Source organism: Varanus komodoensis, unplaced genomic scaffold (genome assembly GCF_004798865.1).
Source record: "Varanus komodoensis strain SLA01 unplaced genomic scaffold, ASM479886v1 scaffold55, whole genome shotgun sequence".
NCBI lineage: Eukaryota > Metazoa > Chordata > Lepidosauria > Squamata > Varanidae > Varanus > Varanus komodoensis.
Window position 1 is genome coordinate 1,869,188 of NW_025336157.1, and position 20,179 is coordinate 1,889,366.

The following is a 20,179-nucleotide window of genomic DNA, read 5'->3' on the forward strand; positions in this document are numbered from 1 at the left end:
GTGGGCAATTTTTCTTTCATCTCACTGCTTAGCTGGACATCCAATTTCAGGCATTAACTGAGGAAAGGAGGAAGGAACACCAAGGTACTGTTACGGCATGCTCTGCCCCCCGCCCCCACTGCCTCGGGACACCCCAAAACACCCTCTGTGCCCACTGCTGTGACCTCCACTTTACAGCCCCCGCTTGGAGACTCCAAATTACTTTATGCCCATCTAGACACCTCCTACTCGCCTGGAGTTGTGCTGTGAAGGGTTTTCCAGTCTGTGCTGTTCTTTAGGGTAGCTTTAACCCTAAAGAACCCTAGTCAAGTTACTAGTTCACATGCAAAGCACTTAATCCCCCTTTCCCATCAATGCCTGGGTTACATGTGAAGCTTCCAGTCTGCAGAAGCTTCCCAGGCACCCACCCTCTCGTCTTTTGAACAAAAGCATTTTTATTCTTTTTTTTTTTTTGGTTTCGCTTCCTCTGGGTTTTGAAGACAGTTAATCTTTCACTGCTGAACTTTTAAACAAGTTTTATCCTTCCATTTGGAATTGGATTGCTGCTCCTATAGCTCTTTGGAGGTCTCCCTGTGTGTATATTTAAACATTTAGAATAATGTATTTTTTATTTGAATTTGTCAGCCAGCCCAGTAGGACAAAATGGCTTTGGAAGGGAGAAGAGAGAAATAGTTTAAACAAGAAACAGACAAACATATATATTGAAAAATGTTGCATTTGTGCCTTGGAGATGTGTCAGAAAGGACACGCATAAGGAGAGGAGGAGGAGGAGAAGAAGGAAGAACAGCTGTATTCTAGTGCTGGTCACTTGGAGACAATTCTGAGTCACCATAGGTGATCTGAAAGATCATAGACAATCTTGCCTTACAGATCATGTTCATGCCCCTCCAGGCGTTGAGGCCTCCAGTGAAAGCCTCAGTTTGTGTTTCATCATTTACCTGGCAAAATCCATTAGGGGGGAAAATAAAAGGACTTCACATCACAACTTTCCTTATTTATCAGGAACGTACCCCTCTTTGTCATGCCGCCTGTTTGAAGGGCTGTCAGGGGACACGTCTCTGTTTGAAGCAGGGATGCCTGGCTGACCTTAACTCCGCTCCATCTGTGTTTTGTGGGTTGTCAGGCATTTTTTGTTTCATTGTCTGCTCATTGATGGAATTGGCCTTTCTTTTTAGAGAGGCGTGACAATTTTGTTCCTCTTTGAAAATGTGTGCTTGTGCTAATGCGAGTGAGCGAGAAGATGTGCGGATTTGTGCGAGGGAACAGGAGAGCGTGTCCTTGTCCATTTCCCCTCGACACACACGCCAAAAATGAGAAAAAAAATCAAAATAAAAAACCAGTCTGCCAATCCACAGGACCGGCTCGATTCAGAAAGCATCGGCCTCTGAAAATCTGCAGGCTGGATTTGCAGAAATCTGAACCCAAACCTGCCACAAATTTCTCCAGGATCCATTTCAAAGGGAAAGAACCCAAAAAGGGGAGAGCCGAGATCACCTTGAAGCTGAACATCCAATATTAGCAACATGCAACAAACACGCAGAACCAGAAAAATGGCGAGCTCGTTTGTAGCCCTAGTCCCAAAACCCGGCTTTCTTTCCAAATGCAAATCTATGCATTCAAGGGACTTTTGCTCACTGCATTTGTGCTGCTAGATTTTGGGAGGGGGCGCTGTGTTTCCCCCACCCCCATATGTGACTTGGGAGAGTCTCATTTTTCTAAGCCGTGTCCTGGCTAAATACCCACCTAATTTTTGCCCTTGGGAAACAGAAACCCCGTGGTTCGCAAGAGTTTTAGCGAGCGTGGTGCCGATTTGCAGATCAGAGGAGTATGTTTGGAGGGCGGGAGGGGGGGGGGGCCTTTGGGCCTTGATGTGTTCCCAGTGATGTCAGCGAGTCCAAATTCAAAATCAGGCTCTGGGGAAAACAACATGCTCCTGTCTGATTAAAAAAGATAAAGGACTCTGGTCTGCAGAACCTAATTTCAGCAGGAACCCGGGGAGAATTCGCCGGCGACTCACTGGGCTTACAATCGATTGCTTTGGAGGGTTTCGGATGGGGCTTCTTTTATGGCGGGAGAGATTTTAGTGGGGAAAGGGTTGAGAAACAGCATGACTAGGATGAATCCATTTGGGGCCCAGCTCCCTCCCAGCTCCAGGCACTGTGGGCCTCAGGGTTCTACCTCGCTTCTCTCCGAAGTACAGCGTCTGTTGGGCAGGATTGGACCACTGGAGGGAGGAGTTATCAGGATCTTCCACCTCGCAGCGGAGGACCACCTTGGAGCCTGCTACCACGACTTCGTCTGATGTCATAGGCTGACTCCCTGTAAGAGGCCAAAAGAGAGGCAATCAGTGCTACTAGTCCTCATGGTGATATGTTCTCCCAGGGACAGAGGCAGTATGCTCATGCGCTCTTAAAACACACCTTCTCCAGCTTTCTGCTGTTAAGAATTTTACGCGAAGATAGGCTTAAATTTGGGTAATTTTATCCTTGCCCCATTTGGCCTTCAGCTCCACTCAGCACTGGAATGCACCCCAAAATTTCTCCAAAATAAAATTTGGCCCTGAGATTGGAAGAGGTTCCAGTACTGCCCAGAAGAAGTTCTGGGGGAGGGGAGGAAAAAGGGAGGCCAATTTTCACGGTGGGGATTTGATGGGGGGGCAGATCAAGCCCACCTCTCACTCACTGCTCCTTTTGGTGGCCAGTAGCCATTTTAAAATAGCAACAAGACCAAAAGCGATAGCGAAGGGACCCCACGTGACAGAAATGCTTCTCTGGTCTTCACGTGCACCATCTCTGAGCGCCACGGCACCCTGCAAAAGGGACCTCCTCGTATCCTCCCCAAATTCCCCCAAATGGTATGGCTTCACACCAACCTCTCCCACCCCAAAATGGGGCAGTGAACATGGATGGCCCGGAAGGGGTGGCATTAGCTGAGGCTGCATGTTGAAAGCACACATTCCGCGCTCGGGAAATTCTGCCTGTTGCAGAAATCACGCGAATCGCCCACGCGGGTTTGTTCGCACTGCATCTGGGCTTCTGCTCCCCCAAAAGTCCCACCCCACAGCCAGGCGTGACGGTTCCAGCCAATCCAGGAAGAAGGAAGAGCAGCGGCTTGGCTTGCTTTGGGGCTCCGGGGCTAGTTGCCAAGATCAGGGGTCCTCGAGCCAGGATGCTACAGACCGGAGCACTGAGCGCATCAGGCTCGCAAGAGGAGTCTCCGGAGTCCATTGCACAAATAACTCAGTTGCAGAAAGCACCAGCTTCCGGCTTAATCCTTGACTAGAACACGCCCCCGCCAGCTGCCTGTCCCCCAATCTGAGCCAGCTAAAGCCGACAAGACCTCTTTAAAAGAAAAGCCCTTAATGAGTGCGCAGGTGGGACCGTTGAAGCCAAACCCCTACTTAAGGCTCGGTTGTAATCCGCTCCTTGTTGGAGTGACACGCAGGCAGGGGGTAGCCGGCTTCCCCTGCTCGGAGCTCTCTGTGGCGCTGTCTCTGCCCCATTCCTGGGAAACACCTTTTCCCCAAGCCCTTGGAAGGACCCGCTCCACAGGGGGCCACCGGGGCCCCGTGACGCTCAGCCTCACAGGCAAAGCAGAGCTTGGGATATTTTATTCGAGGGAAATGCAGGCGTAGCTTTTCACTGAATGCACGTGTTCAAACTGCGTAACCCACACGCGGGTGGCGGAGGGGCTGAGGTGAATTGATGCCATAAACCACCGTGCATCATTTCACATCCTGATACACGTGAGCTCTTTCTCCAGGAACATCCCATTCGAACACCTGCCATGCTTGCGAGAATTCTCTAGAGCTTAGAGAAATCATCAAAGATCTCCAAATCCCACCCCAAACCTGTTCAGACTCAAACCTGCATCAGATTCCAAACTTTGTTTTCTTTTTCTTCTCCCATGGAGATCGGGGCATATTTCCATGCTTCTTTTTTCCAAACGATGCCACCATCGTGTGGCCTTTGGAAAGAACGCCCCAGTCTCCTATCAAATGCATCATGTGCATCGTTCAAAAGTGTGCATCTTTCATGGGCATTTCTCACACGTGTGGAAAGTGATCTGGGATTTTTCTTGCAGTCATTTTCCTGGTCTGCGGGAGCATCAGAAGCAGCCTTCGACCAAGTCATGTCACTGGGCCATCTACCCCAGCATTGCCAACACTGACTGGCAGCAGCCGAGGCTCTGCAAGATTTCAGAATTCCGGACCCACATGGAGAAAATGGGAATCTGAGCCAGGCACTGTTTCCACGCACAGCATGTGCTCGTTCCCTGAGCCACGGCTTTTCAGCTGCTTTGCACCACAGCAAAGCCATACAAGCTCGACATGCACCACAGGCCAGAGAAGCAAACCAAAAGGCTGGAGCCCGACAGGCCCCGCCCCTCTCTGGGCCTGGCCCCGCCCCTTCTGCCACCCAGCGGACTCTCTCAACTCCAAAAGCGCCACCTTGTCTGTCCAGCTCATGAGATTTCATTAGCTGCAGCTTGCCCAGCACTCACAAGCGCCTCTCCGATGGTCTGAAGGACTAGAAACATTACTTGACTTTGACCTCCAGGACCAGGCTGCGAAGCCCGGTATACAGATAGCCTTCCTCTGTTCCTGGCCCTCATGACCCCAGCAAGGAAGCGCTGTCCCACGGCAGGATTTGAAACACACACACACACACACACACACACACAGGGTTCTACTGGAACTTTGCTCAGCGCCAGCAAAACGCTCTACATCTGTTTTCATCGCTGATCTCTGCCGTGGGTTCTCCCCAGGTCTCAGAACATGGCCCTCTGTTGTTTCCCCGCTGCGTGCACATCTCTGCCAAGCACATTCCAGCGTTCCTGTGAGCTGTAAAAGCAGCCCTGGGCCCACATTTCGCCCCTCCTCTGCTCTGCCCGCCCCGGGTGACCGTTGCAAAAAGCTGCAGCTCGGCGCCTAAGCCCTGGTGGTAACGCCACACACACACGCGCGCAAACGCACACGCACGAAAACACATGCCCTGTCAAACAAGCACCCTCTTGTCTCCGACGCGTCCCCCCACACCACAAAGCATGTGTGATGGCAGAGATTCAGCACCCGGAGCTGCACAATCTGCTGCACATCACACCCCGTCGCCTCTCATATGATGCGGCGAAGCAGCTAAGGAATGTGCCGGCGTGGGTGCTCCAAGGCTTCCTTCCTAGCCCTTCGCTCGCAAGGGAAAGCAAAGGCCGGGCCAACCGCCGGTCTCCGGAAAGGTCACAAGCAGAACGTGAGGACTAGAAGCTTGGCTCGCCCGTCCTCCCCAGGTTCTGCTTCGACTGGCCCGAGCATGGAGGCTCTGTTCTGAGTTTGCCCATGTGAGCTAAGCCGGCACCTGACAAGATCAGACGTCCCATTAAACCTCTCACAAGCATGACATCAACACCACTTTGCAAAGGGTAGGAGAAGCAGAGAAGTTCCAGCTTGATACTATTAATTCAAACGTCGCTTGTATGTTTGCTTTGACGCACTTCCATTTTGACTTGCAATCTGTTAACATGCGACAGGTTAACATTCTTGAGTGCATTTTTCCAAGGGCTGAGTTCCCCTTCCTTGGCAAAATCATGAGAATGTGTTTGTTTGTTTTTTCGGTGTGTGTTAGAAAGTATACATTTAAATGTGCACCTTTCCTGCAGATTTTATGTGAAATCAACACATGGTTTTTGAATGCAACGGCAAATTCTAGAAGAGCAAAGCTCTGAGGGTACCTGAACTCCTGATCATATTCAGCCTTCCAAGCTTGGATGATTTGCAATTTAAACTAAAATTCTTGCTCCTTTCTGCTCCCCACTCAAACGGTGGATATCAGTTGCACCCATGTGCTGGGGTGAAACCAGCAGATCTTAGACTTGGACGTGGCTCTAAATAATAAGGATAATCTCGCAGGATAATCTAAATCCCCTTTGAGGGGAACCATCTTGAAATGTTATCTGTGCACGTTTCTAACGTTGGCATTCATTGCTTTCCAGCTCCCTCCTGGCAGTCTCAAAGTTTAAGCCTTCGTGGGACGTGCAGATGCTTCGCGTCTCTGGTGCAAATCCGCTCAAACGTGTGCCAGCGTCAAGGCTCCATGTGGTCTTGAGTGGGCCACTGCACACGGGCAAAGTGCTTTTGCTCAGCACCTGGAAAGCCTCAGTCACAACCAGACTGAACCAGGAAAGAACCAGGAAAGGAGCCGGCTGGAGCCGGGGGTCAGACTAGATGGCCCCGGAGGACCCTTCTGACTCACTCTGTTTCTATGTTTCAAATCCTAGTGGAGGTGTGCAGCAACAAAACTTGGGTTCTCCAGATCCCACCTCAAACCTTATTCTGACTCAGATCCACATCACATTGCAAATTCCTTGCTGCTTGAAACTGTTTGACCATTTTCAGGCATGTTTTTCTGAACATCCACTGCACGCACCCCTTGGAATACATGCGTTCCCCTCCGGTTGATTAAGGCACATTTTTCCAACGTGCCAGGAAAATGTCCTGTTCAAATATAAGCTCGCTGTCAAATGCTTTTCTCTCTGTGATTTCTCTTACATTGCCAGCTCAGAAACGTACAGGCCTTGATGGAAGACTAGAGCCAAGTTTATGTTGGGAAAGGCAGGTGGCTTAGAATATTGCAATTTGTTGAAGGAGAAGGAGAAGGAGAAGGAGAAGGAGAAGGAGAAGGAGAAGGAGAAGGAAGGAGAGAGAGAGAGAGAGAGAGAGAGAGAGAGAGAGATCAACTTTTGTTGTTGTTTTGAAATCAAAGTGGGCCAAACTAGTGGACAAGTTCTATCAGAATTCACAAAACTCTCCCACATCTTGAAATATCTTGTAATATCTTACATCTTGTAAGCCGCCCCGAGGCTTTGGCGAATGGGGCGGCATAAAAATGTTTTAATAAATAAATAAATAATAAAATAATTCTTTTTGCGGGGGGCTGTGTCATCTGGCCTGATTCTACCGCCCATCGCCCCAAAAGCCTCGCCCCACTGCCAATGTGCAGCAGAGGGTGGTGTTTGGAGCATGTCCGAGGGGGCACCGTGCGCCTGGTCCCACACAGAGTTCCCGAATGACAGGACAGACCCTTGCCAAAAGTCCATGCACCAAATTTCCGGGCTCGTTAATCCTTCTCTGCATATTTTGGTGATGTTTCGCCTGCCATACGCTTCTTTTGCTGAGCTTCTTGTCTGAATACAACACACTGTGGTCTCCCCTTTCCATTACTCCGCACATGCTTTCCTGCACACTTTCTCCTAATACACATGCCTCTACTTGCCCGCCTTTTAAAAATGAAATGAAATGAAATGTAATGTGGACAACTTCAATGCAAAACTCGGGAACATCAAATATGGCTGCATTTCATTGCACGGGTGGATTCAGGCCATGTGAATTCACTGCCACAAAACTGAGTCTAGCCAAGTCCTTCTTTCAAAGGCCTCCCTTAGAACTTGCTCTGTGCCCAAAGATTCCCTGCAGCCCGATATTTTCGTCAGTCTAGGTCCAAACAGAACCCACCCGTGGCCTCGTTTCTGCTGTCAGAAACAACCGTTTCTCTCTGCCCTTTGCTCGCCACGGAAAAGATTTGATCTGTACACCGACTTTGGAAGAAAAAATTCCCCCCTGAAATGGTCTGCGGATGTCCCTTGCCCGCTGGCCGTCAATCTTCTTGACTTGAGCCTGGGAAGAAACATGGAAATCCGGGCAGAATGTGCAGCTATGAAATTGGGTCAAGTGAGAGCAAATGAAGGAAAATCCGGAGGCTTGGTCGAAGGAAGACCTGGCCAGTTTTTGCCAGACGGAGGGGGAGTGAAGGAGCAAGGCTTATCCTGCTTGCCAGATTTGGGAGCTTCTGCTTCTCAGGAGAAATCCCAACAAGGGCTACAAATAGAAGCAACTATTTGCGCTGTCCGTTCAGCCAGCCCTAGTGAGAATTTCGCTTCAATTCCAATTCGCTAAGAGTGGGTCAGAAATCGCAAAGAACTCTGCGACAAAACAAGAACTTGTGATTAAAGAGAAGAGCATGTGAGAGGAGCCATCAGGTGTTTGAAGGATCTTGCTGCTTTCTTCTAACAAATGGATGGGGATTGGGATTGAAATCAGGTAGCATCCGTGATCGGGGAATGCTGCTCCATCTGGGGGGGATATGGAAAGGAGGCAGCGTTGGAATGGAGTCCTCTGGAAAAGGGCATGGCTGGCTAGAAGCTGGAATGGAGGGACTCCATGCTGCTGCATGTTCTGACCCATCACATCTGCGGTCATCAGTCCCTCGGGCCTCCAGGAGTTCGTCACTGGTCTCTCTGGCTTGGTTTGTCAAAAGCCCCCTAAGTCCACAGACTTCCCCACATCTGGGCACCGCCTCTGTTCTGCCCCACTCGCCTTTTTTTTGCCAGCACGCATGCAGGTTAAAAAACGCGTCCTCGGCAGCCAGGATGCCCATAATGAGCGCTGCCTCGCTCGGAGTGCTCCCTCCTCACCGCTCATTCGACCCTTCTTGACAGGCTTCAATATTTCTCCTAATTAAGACAATAAAATTGACACGCTGCCTATTCAGTGTGTTGGAGGGAACGGAAAAAATATCCCGTCTTCTTCTGAAGATGGGAGAACAACAGCCACTCAGGTGAGAGAAGTGGGGAAGATAGATGTGGGCTGCAGATAGACAGCCAAAGATGAGCAAGGAAAAGATAGTTTTATTCCTTGGAGTAACTCTCTCTTTCTTTGTGCAGATGGATAGATCAACAGCTCGGCGTTTTTTCTCTTTTTCATCAGGTGATTTTGGATGTTTTCCAGGTTTGTATGACTAAAGCTGGGGGGAGCCACTCTTTCATTTTTGGGGATGACAGAATTCATTTATCTTTGCAAACTGCTTGGACGTATCCTGTTCACAACCATAAATGAAAGCGGAAGGCCCCCCCCTGCCCGAGAAAAAGCTTGCATTTCCCTGAACCCAGGAGCACTACATGTGCGCTTTTAAAAATAGGGCATTTCCCACCTCTGTTTGAGTTCCCACGCTTTACTGTACAGGGAAACCGTGCTCTGCCTTTCAAATGTGCCTGAAATATTCGCATTTCTAGTATGCAAGATCAGAGTGCGGTCAGACATGGGAACAAGATGTTGAGGGAATCTGTGATTTCAGCAAAGGCTTGTTTGGTTCTTTCTGTCCTGTAAACTGTTCAGAGAATTTTGGCTAACAAGCAGTGCAGAAACAGAATAGGTAAATACCTGCATATCCACTCTAATGGCAGAAAGTGAAGAGGAACTAAAGAGCCTCTTGATGCGGGTGAAGGAGGAGAGTGCAAAAGTTGGCTTAAAACTCAACATTAAGAAAACTAAGATCATGGCATCCCGTCCTCTCACTTCCTGGCAAACAGATGGGGAAGAAATGGAGGTAATGACAGATTTTATCTTCCTGGGCTCCAAGACCATCACAGACGGGGACTGCAGCTGAGAAATTAAAAAGACGCTTCCTCCTTGGGAGGAAAGCTATGGCCAATCTAGACAGCATACTAAAAAGCAGAGACATCACCCTGCCAACAAAAGTGCGTATAGTCAAGGCTGTGGTTTTCCCAGTTGCAATGTGTGGCTGTGAAAGCTGGACCATAAGGAAGGCCGAGCGCCGAAGGATTGAGGCCTTTGAACTGTGGTGCTGGAGAAGATTCCTGCGAGTCCCTTGGACCGCAAGGCGATCAAACCGGTCAGTCCTAGAGGAGATCAACCCTGGCTGCTCTTTAGAAGCCAGATGCTGAAGATGAAGCTCAAATACTTTGGCCACCTCATGAGAAGGAAGGACTCCCTGGAGAAGAGCCTGATGCTGGGAACAACAGATGGCAAAAGAAGAAGGGGGCGGCAGAGGATGAGGGGGCTGGATGGGGTCACTGAAGCAGTCGGCGTGAGCCTGAGTGGACTCCGGGGGATGGTGGAGGACAGGAAGGCCTGGAGGAATGTTGTCCATGGGGTCGCAATGGGTCGGACGCGACTTCGCGACCACCACCACCAACAACAATACATACGGAAGGGAATACATCCTTACGGGCTTAGAAGATGTCTGAACGTGCAGTACGCGCTCTGAGCATCTCATCTGGATGTACCAGGAGTCACGAAACCAAGCCTAACCTCTGGTCTACCTAGCCCAGCTCTGTCATCTCTAACGACGGCTTTCTGGGGCCTCCTCTATAATTATCACATCTCTGTGATGGTTCGGTTCTTTATTCATCACTTTGGTGCCTATCGAGGTCCTGCCTTTCTGCCAAAAAGCCACATAGGAAGGGCATGATGATAGGAAGTCATAAAACAGCAAAAACAGGGATATTGGATACGTAAAATGAGGCCACTGAGCAGGTAGAAGATGCAGAGAGCTGGGCCCCAGGTGGCTGAATTCCATTTGGAGAAATTCTTGGGCAGAGTCACAGGCAAAAGGAGCCGGGCTGAAACGATCCAAGATACCAGTGGATGGCTGGCAAAAGCGATTCCCGCCAGTCACAACTTCCCAAATATTTAGGGTGGGAGCACGGAAGGCCCCAGGGAAGCGGGTGGGATTCTGGGAAACACTGGCTGGCTGCGCTGGGATCCCAGGATGGCCGGGCCCTGATTCTGCGCCTGAGGTTCTGCCACCTGGAGGCACACAGTGATACTCGCAGTGTCGCAGAATCAAGGACCAGAATCCACAGCAGAAGTTTGGTGTGTGTGTGGAAGAAAACAAATGAATGTACAGGTTTGGTCCCAGCCATCCCGGAAGCTATTCTAGAACTATATTCTATCCTAGAACTGTATTCTGTTCTAGAACCATAGTCCACTCAATCCTGGAACCATGCCCTACCCAAAAACCGTGTTCTGCCCTATCTTAGAACCATAATCTACTCTGCAATGATCTCCTATCCCATTCCCGTAACTCAATTGTTACATCAAGACAGAGTTTTTAGAATCAGGCGGCCTGAGCTGCTGCCGAAAACTGCATATTTTATATAAAATATGGGAGAAAAAATAATAATAATTAATGACCTTATTTACACTATAAATCCTGCAGAAGCATTTAAAATGGGTCACACTTTCAAATAAGCTCTACAAATTGGAGGCCAGATGAAAAACGAGTTCTTGCTGATGGGGTGGGGAGATTTATAACGATGCTGTCAAGGTACGGGAGGGACAGGCGCCAAACAGGAGAGAGGGAAGAGGTGGAATGAGAATGGGGGGGGGGTGATGGGGGCGAAGAAGCCACAATTGATGAGCGAAGGGAAGAGTAGATCAATCCAGCTGGGGACAGTTGAAGGGGAGGTAGAACCCCCAGAGGGAGAAAGGGAAGGGCAGAAAGAGCAAGGGAAATAAATCACATGTGAACAACAGAAGAGGAACAATGCCCACGGAGCTTTTTCCCCGGCAGCATGAGCCGTCCCAGAGGGTGATGGGCTGAAACAATAGCAAACGAGCTTTGTCCCTCTGCAATTCTTTGCTATAGCAACGTAGAGCACCCAACCATGGTCAGATCAAACAAAAGCTGTCTGCTCGAAGACAGACGCATGCCATCACGTCCAAATAGAGACACGTGCCGTGGCCAAGGGCGTATCCATCTGGGTAGGGTGGAGGACAAGCAGCACCGGGGAGACTTCCGAAGCCAGTTCGCTTTCAGCCATGTTTATGGGAAGGGAAGGGAAGGGACGGGACGGGACGGGACGGGACGGGACGGGACGGGACGGGACGGAACGGGATGGACGTTCCAGAAGGACCATCCTTGAGAATCAGAGGAGCTGGGAGTCATGCATCACCCCAGCTCCATCGATTTCAAGCTGTAAGATGGGTGGGGAGCAGAATTGGCAACTCACAAGGAGGGGCAGGCCAAATTAAGAATGTGACTGCTCCTGCTAGCTGGACTGTGGACTTCCCACCCATGGAAGCATTGAAACAGTCTGAGCTGGTGCTGGAGAAGTTTCCCAGCTTCTGCTCTTGATTAAGACATGGTTTAACGAAGACCGTGGTCAAGGTTCCCACAGTCCAAAGTGCCACAGCAAAAGGCATGACTTTCTTGCTTTAAGAAACCTCAGCCTGATTGAGACATGGAAGATAAATGCCGCGAGCCACGTTTCCTCTCTCGAACGAATGCCAGCCTCGGGGCTTTTCTCCTGCAAAACACTCTTTATGGCTTCCAAATGCAAAGCATCAAGATGAGGCTCTGAGCCTACGGAGGTGGTTTGTGGAACCCGGTCGAGCGGCTGCTTCAGAAAACTCTCCTTCGGAGCACATGTGTGCCCCACCATTCTGGGAGGGCTGCCCTGGGAGCAAGCCCATCTCTGCTCGCTGCGCTTCTAATTTCACCCCTTCTGGCACCTTGCCATGGCATCCATCTCCAAGAGGAGGGCTCGATCCGTGTTTGGGAGCTCCTCATTCCTCACAGTCCCTCCCACTGGCCGTCCCCTCGAACCGCTCCGGAACAGTCCGGCGTGGCGGCTGAGCCAGCCTTGAGACAATGTTCCTGCTTCCTGTTGCATCCCAGGGCCTTGAGCCAAGCCAGCCTCCCTGCGACATCCCTCCTGTGCAACGGAATACACATCTCTGACACCTCCCTTGCTCTTGACAGTAAAGCTGTGAAGCTCCAGAGGTGGAAGGGAGCTTCAAGGACATCGCTTCCTGTCCCCGGATCAGAGCGGGAAGGCTGTAGCCGCAGCCTCAGTGACAGGCAAGCGGTCCAGCCGCTGCTAAAAGACCTCCATCCAAAAAGACCTCCATCCACACCTTGAAGGGCCCGGTTGGATGGTCAAACCGCCCTCGTCACTGGGAAATGCCGTGTCGCCTAACTCCTCTGCCACATGGAACAACAGAGACCTCTGCTCCCTCCTCTGCCCAACCGTCCTTCAGATAATTTGCAGACCGCTCTCTCGTGTCCCCTTCATCTTCCTTCTCTCAGTCTATCCGTGTCCACGAGCCGCGATGCACAACAGGGGAGGTACCGAACGACGCACGAGCATCACCGTGTGCAAATCCAGAGGCACAAATTTGGGGGCACGTGTGCAAATCTCCCCCATGATCGCAGCTCCCCTGTGAGTGCACAACTCATCCGTTTGTGGTCAGGGAGCAGCAACGGTGCCTAAATCGGGCCTAAGACGAGCCCGGGGTCGATGCCCTGGGCAACCGAGAGCCCCCAAGGCCACATTCCCCCGTGTGGGTGGGGCTGGCAGCCAAAGGAGCTGGCAAAGACACCAGCCCGGCCAGGATATTCCACCGCAAGGGTCTGACCGCCAACAAGAAAATGAGAGTCATGCCGGTTTCTCAAACCGGGGGAAAGGGGGATCACGTGATTGTTTGGCCGTATCCTCAGACTGCACCCCCGCGGGGTAAGGACCTGCCATATCTGTTCTTTGCAAATGACTGTGTACATAAACGGAGCTGTTTACGGTAACAGATCAGCAAATTAGCTTTCATTTTTTATTTATTCAGAAAGCTTATTTCAGCATCTGTATGTCTTCCCTGAGTCTGGCTCTCCGGGCAGCTCTGGCTAGAGTGGGGTTTTTTCCCCTTGCCCTGGGATCCTCCACCACGCTGAACGCAGAGCGCTTGCAAACCTGCCAGTGCCATTTCCCCTCTTCTCCTGTTTGTAGCTGTCTGCAGAGAGCCCGGCGGAGGGTTTGTGAACGCAGTGTGTCTCCCCCAGCACCGGAGGCCAAGCACGAGCCTCGAAATACCATCGCAGCGCTGGAAAGGAGATCACAAAGCGTTTGGCGGCAGATGCCAGCAAGGCCTGGAATGGAGTCCCGCCTGAGGGGGGGGGCCGCCAAGGGCCTGCTTGTGGGAGATAACAGCTGCCCCCGACAAGGAATATGAGCCGAGCGTGTTGGCGGCGTTCCATATGCCGTCCCCGAAGGCTGGGAGCCAAACAGGGCCCTTCCCGCACACGCTGTGAGCTGCCGTGGATGCGCTTCGCTCGGGGAGGAGTGGAGCCGAGTCCTGAAATGCGAAACCAGGGAGAACAGAGGCAGGCCTGGGGACGGGCGGAGGAAAGAGGCCTTGGTCCCACTTATCCCGTTCTGTGGTGCCCTGAGCTTCTTGGGGGAGCTGGTCGCAGGATCAAGGTGGAAGAAAGTAGGACCTTGGAGAGCTCCAATGGAGCTTGCTGGCTGCAATGCCGTCCTATCTGGGCGACAGAAGGATGTTGTCCTAGCAGCGAGATAAAGCCTCATGATGGCAGTGCTGAGGAAGGAACTGTGTCTCCTACCCTGATACCCCATTGCCTCACACACCCCAGAAATCCTCAACTGCACACTAGAAGGCCCAATTCTGGGGGTGAGAAGACTTAATTTTTTGTTTAAAGGCTTACCTAAGGAGCGTCTCCTTCCATATGCGCCTGCCTGCCCCTTAAGGTCTGGAGCGGACGCCCTTCTCCGGGTGCCCCCACTGAAGGAGATTAGGAGGGTGACTACCCGGAGAAGGGCCTTCTCTGCAGTGGCACCCCAATTGTGGAATACACTCCCCAGAGAGGTTCGCCTGGTGCTGTCACTTTATTCTTTCCAGCACCAGGCCAAACCCTTTTTATTTTCCCGATGACCTAAGACCTGACTGTTTTAATTGGGGTTTTACTGTTAGTTGAATTTTTAGGACGCTGTGTTTCATTTTTACATTTTGTATTGTTAAACCATCCCGAGACTTCGGTAATGGGACAGTCTAGAAAAGTTTCAAATAAATAAAACATAATAATTTTATGCATCTTCTAGAAGTCCCGTTGCAAGCAGGTGAAGAGTCTGTAAAAGAGGGAGCCAGACCACATTTCTCCTAAGAGTCACCTTGCAGGGATACACTTAGATTCTGAGGATCAGGGCTGGGAAAGAGCGAGGAGATATCCCAAGAAGGCAACGTTTGCTCCCTTTGCAATATAAGGACCCCAGAAGAGTTCCTGCTACATCAGGTCAAAGGACCATTTCGTCCTGCCATCTGGCGCCCACAAAGTGGCAAAGAATGAGAAACTCCTTTTGTTTTCTTCCTCATCAGGATTTTCCTAGTTTGCAGCTTGGGAACCACATACAGGCTCAGAGATAATCTGTGATTAAAGTTCCTAGATTTCCAAGCATGCATTGTGCTTAACGCACCAAATCAATGCATCTGACAGCATGTTAACGTTTCCAAACCGCACCCGAAAAGTGCATATTTTTGAAAACTGGGAAAAGATACACCTTACTCAATTGGAGAAGAACGGGAAGCGTTCCAAGATGTGCTGAACAGCTGCGCACCATTCAGAAAAAACACACAGATGATATTTGCATGGATTTTCACAAGGGAAAAGAAAGCTCCCATTCTGAAATGAATTCGAATGAGCTTTGGGTTGGAAATGGGAGAAATTCGGTGAGCTGAGTTGGCTCACACATCATGGCCTGCCAGAAGCCTCTGCAAAGTCCATCGGAAAAGTGCGATGGACAAATTGGTCTCTTTCCAGCCTGTGTCAGTTTTGCATCATTTCAGTCACAAGTCCATTCCATCTCATTTTTGCAGCACTGGTTTAAACTGCACAAGTGTTTGTGCTTAAACGGTACACTCTTCCCCCTAAAATTGGTATTTTTGTGCACTCCTATTTGAATCTAAAGGGATCATCATTTCAGCTGCAAACTGTGTCGCAAAATGAAGAAAAGCACAGAGCCCAGAAGATAAGTACATTGCGATCTAGATATTAGTCTAGGAACTGCAAATTATGGCAATTCACTTAAAATGTGGCCTGAACAAAATTTCCCAGCATCCCAATTTAGATTTCCCATCTTGGAATGATTGTCCTGAACGTGAAAAACCTTGCAGATTTTGGTACATTCTTGTCAGACCCGAATGGAAGGAACATTTTCACACATACCGAGCTTGGAATGGCTTTGATAGACCTAACCTACATGGAGTTGTTATTATTAATTACATTTCTCTACTGCCTGTAGCCAAAACTCTCTGGACACTTCACAACATTAAGTCACCCACCCAGATATCAACCAGGCCTGACCCTGCTTAGCTTCCAAGATTAGGCAGGATCAGGCACTTCAGGCTATGCAAAAACTATTGTTGTTCACACATCCTTCTAAAGGTAAGCACCACCTGAGAATGAATGACACTGCAGGGAACTTCGAAGGGATGAAACAGACTTAAGAACATCTCAAACTCTTGTGTTCCAGCGGAAAGTGAACAAGAATTTAAATGTGACCACACAGACTGTATCTGGGAAGCTGAGATAAGCAGGTCATAGATGAGTGATGGTGACCCCATCTTCCTCCTGTTCTTTGAGCTGGACTGCTCCTGAATATGGAGGTTATATTAAGCTGCTATCAGCTCTTGCCTGCAGGCATGTGACGAGCATGTTCTATAGATGACATTTAATGCAAACTCGTACTGCTGTTTTCCCATGTGCCGTGTAGACATTTTCTTCAACCCATCAAGTTAATAACGGCGGATGCTTTTATAATAATAATGTCTTTCTTATAGTTCTTCAAAGCACCTTAAAATCATGAAATAAAACCAGGGCCTTCTCACCAAAGGAGGAAAAACACAAACAGAAATACCACAAAGACATGGAAGTAGGAGCTATAAAACTATAAATTCAAAGAAGCTGAACACAAGCCTTAAAAATAGCTGACTATTTGAACGTTAGGAACCGGCTGATCTTTTTTCAGGTCTTCAGATGCATTTGGCTTCACAAGCCATTGGTCTAGCAGAATTCTGAAGCAGATTCTCAAATCTGCCCTGGGTTCTGCTGACTGCAGCTTCAAACCGTGTTAAATTGCAAATCCTGACAGTGTTGCAGAACCATCCGAAGCAATCGCTTTCTTCCAAAACAAGGCGCAAACTTCACCTTCTGGCTGTCAGTCCATCAACAAAATTCCCATCACACGCTGTCTCTCCCACACACACCATCTATTAACCATCTCTGTTTTTCCAAATTAATTCATTAACTGATGACTATAGCTAATGACAATCTCGCTATAGGGTGATGGCATCTAAGATGACAGTTTTCCTTTGCTAATTAATGCAGACAAATCATTTTGCCTTTGGGGAGGTGGGAAGAGTCTTGGAGAAAGTCAATGTTACAAGCTCCAAATGACCTTTCGGAGAAATTGGTTGTCAGTCACATCCAAAGAAGAATGCACTTTTTAATAAAACAAAAACAAACAAAGCACCTGTGATTAAATCGGGAACTGCATTCATTCTCTCTTAGGCACTTTTGGCCCCACAATTAATTCCTTGATTAGAATCTTGCTCAATCGGAGCAATTATAAACAGCACAGGGGGGATTGTGTGGCATCGCTGGGTGTTCCTCTTTTTGGATCCCATCTTTTGGCTATCTTGGCTAGGGCCAAGAGGAGGAGGGATGGATAAGAATGCATGTGTGAACTCCAAAATATGCTCAGCAACACACGTCCATTGAAAATATCCATCAATTCCCAGGCACGGGCTGGCATTTGACTTCCACAACGTTCCCAGTTTGCACTAACTTCCCCAGTCGGTTCTGCCAAGGACGAGATTTTCTGTAGCTCCATTTTAGCCCCAGAACAACAGCCCTGTGAGGTAGGCTAGGTTGAGAGGGAGCAACACCCAGGGTCACTGAGCAAGCTTCACGGGCCACACCTGCTTCTCCTGGCTCTCTTGCACTTCTCCAGTTAACAGGTTAGGGTTGGGGTCCCAGCCCTTGACCCCATGCAGGGGCAGCTCAGTTGGAGGGGCTTTGCCATTTCCACCATCTTGCCCTCAAGTGGGGAAAGTCACCCTGACACAGAAACATAGAAGCAGAGCAAGTCAGAAGGGGTCTCCTGGGCCATCTAGTCTGACCCCCAGCTCCAGCCGGCTCCGCTCATGACATGCCCACCATGTGGACGTCCAGCCTATCCTTGAACACATGCACCAATGGGGCCTCAACAACCTCCCGTGGGAGCCTCTTCCACACCCTTGGGGTCCTAACTGATGGCAGAGCAGAAAATGTTACTTAAAGGCAAAGATTGTGGGAAAGTTTCCAGGTTGGATTCCACTCTTTACATGGGCAGAGGCCTCTTTTTCCAGCCTTGGTAAAAGGCTATTGAGAGCTCAAGCTGTTTGGTTATCTGTAAAGTCCAAATGAAAGGACTGTGAATTCAGAGGATGGTCTTCAGTTTTAAAACCTGATGGAGGGGACCGGCCCACAACATTGGGGTATGCCAGTGGGGTTGTGTTTTGCCTCCACACCCGTTGTCTTAGTCCCCATCACAGAAATGTGGCCTCCAACAGTTTTCCCAAAACTGAGCTTAGTCCTTGGGCCAAGAGATGCTCCCAAGCCCCGGCTTTGTATCTCCCAGTCCAGGAACAGTGGCAGCTGGTGAACGAACTGAAGCAGATAAAAAGCAAATGTGTTTTGTATCATCTCCAGGGCGCAAAAGTCACACATGAACTATGATGCGCAGCAAAGCGCACACGGGTGGTACGCAAAGCTGAGCTTGGACGGCTCTCTGCACAAAAACACACAAATGGGGTCAAACCTTGCACGCACAAAGCAAACGCGAGAACTGCTACGGAACTTCAGAGTTTGGAAAGAAGACCAGGCATTGCACAACTGTTACATTTAGAGAGGTGGAGGGGCGAATTTGGAAGCCACATCACTGCAAATATTCTGAAGTCCTCTCCTTGCCGATTCGGGGAGAAGTGGGGGAAATCAGATCTGCCTTTTGGAGGCTGGACATGATGTGCCATACCATCGGTATGAATAAGCAGAGGAAAGAGGCAAATCGGATTCCTCGAATCTGAAATAAGAAGAATAAAGCATGCAGAGAAAAATCCTGTTTGTTTCAGCACTGCTCTGAAAGCCGTTACTGAAATAGTAAATCATATGATTGTCCGGGTGTTTCTTCCAGACGCTTTAATCTATCGCACTGCCAAGCTCCAAACTCACCCCAGTTTGTCAATTAGTTTCTTTCGTCTTCTTTTTTGAAGCTGGGCATGGCAGGTGCCGAGGCTTGGATATGGGCAGCGTGCTGATTTGCATAAAGGCGTTGTAATATTTCTACCCTCCATTCTTCCTTGTGAATCTTTAATGCTGCAGTCGTTTTTCTTTTTAAAATCATAACCTTATTCTCAGCTAAATTCTCCCCTTTGGCTCCCAAAGCCTGGGAAAGAGCTTCACTGTGGAAGGGGGGAAGATGACGTAGCCCCCAGCTTTTCTTATTCAGACCTTAGGATGTGTGAGGATTGAAAATCGGGGTGAGTGTGTGGGGGGAGAACTCTGACAGATGTTCATGATTTCTCCTCTGGATTCTGCTGCCTGAGCCCCACGCTTGGTGTGGTGTGACCTGAGCAAGTTTGAGGACTTCCACCTCAAGGAAATGTGCACATTTTGGAAACCACAAGTGACATTTGCCTCACCAAGCATCCAGAAACCACGTGAGTCTATCATGGATTCGGGCAGAACCAGCTGATTGCTGTCAGTCCGTTTGCAAGCACGCCGGACCCAAATCACGCCGAAGTGGCCGAGCCTTCAGGCACGTGCTGATGCAAAGTTCATTTGCAGTCGAGCAAATTTGCAAACCGCGGTCTGTCTTAGGGACTAATGACCCTGAAAAAATAAGTAAATAAATTGGTCCACTTGGTCCACTTCCAGTCATCAGGTTGCAAAGGGACACAAAATCCATCAGGAGCGACACACGGGAATCCCCTGTTCTGCTGCAGCGCTTTTGGCCTGTGGCTCGGTCACCTGGTTTTAAGCGGTGATTTCGAGGGCCGCCGGGGGTCAGTGTGGTTTGGCACCTGCTCGGACGGTGAGAAACTGCCCGTCCTTGGGGCTTCCGGGCTCTGCTTCACCGCCTTCTTTCTGCCTCTGCCCGTTCACGTGCTCCTTCCAAGGGAACGAGTGGGAGGATCAAGGAGAAAACTCACCCGCCTGGCCCTGCTCAGCCGCGCTCTTCCCCATTGGGAAGTGGAGAGAATCGCGTTGCGGAGGAAACACAGATGCATGGTCACCGGCGGCAGCGAAGCGGAGGAGAGGCGACTGTGAAACTCCTTTCAGTGCATTACTGGTCAGGACGCAGAGTGGGGGTGAAATATGCAGATTCCCAAGCAGGCAAGGAGATCTCGGGCCTGCCCAAAGAAGATGGTGGGCAGCATGCCTGCACACAGGACATGCCTGCGACTCCTTGGCACGGACTCCTGACATGGGCGAGAGCTAACTCCACCTATCAGAGGGATCGCGTCCTGGAGCTGCTGGCGATGCTGTAAATCCTCTAGAGA

At 49.8% G+C, this 20,179-nt stretch overlaps 1 protein-coding gene across 2 annotated transcripts in view; it reads right to left on the reverse strand.

Moving 5' to 3' along the window:
- CADM3 (cell adhesion molecule 3) overlaps positions 1-20,179 on the reverse strand; it is a 91,261-nt gene that overhangs the window by 12,039 nt on the left and 59,043 nt on the right. For both annotated transcript variants that reach the window (XM_044448558.1, XM_044448557.1), the window contains one exon: positions 2,179-2,319. In XM_044448558.1, the coding sequence (XP_044304493.1) occupies positions 2,179-2,308 (130 nt within the window). In that variant the 5' untranslated portion in view covers positions 2,309-2,319. The remainder of the gene's footprint in view (positions 1-2,178; positions 2,320-20,179) is intronic.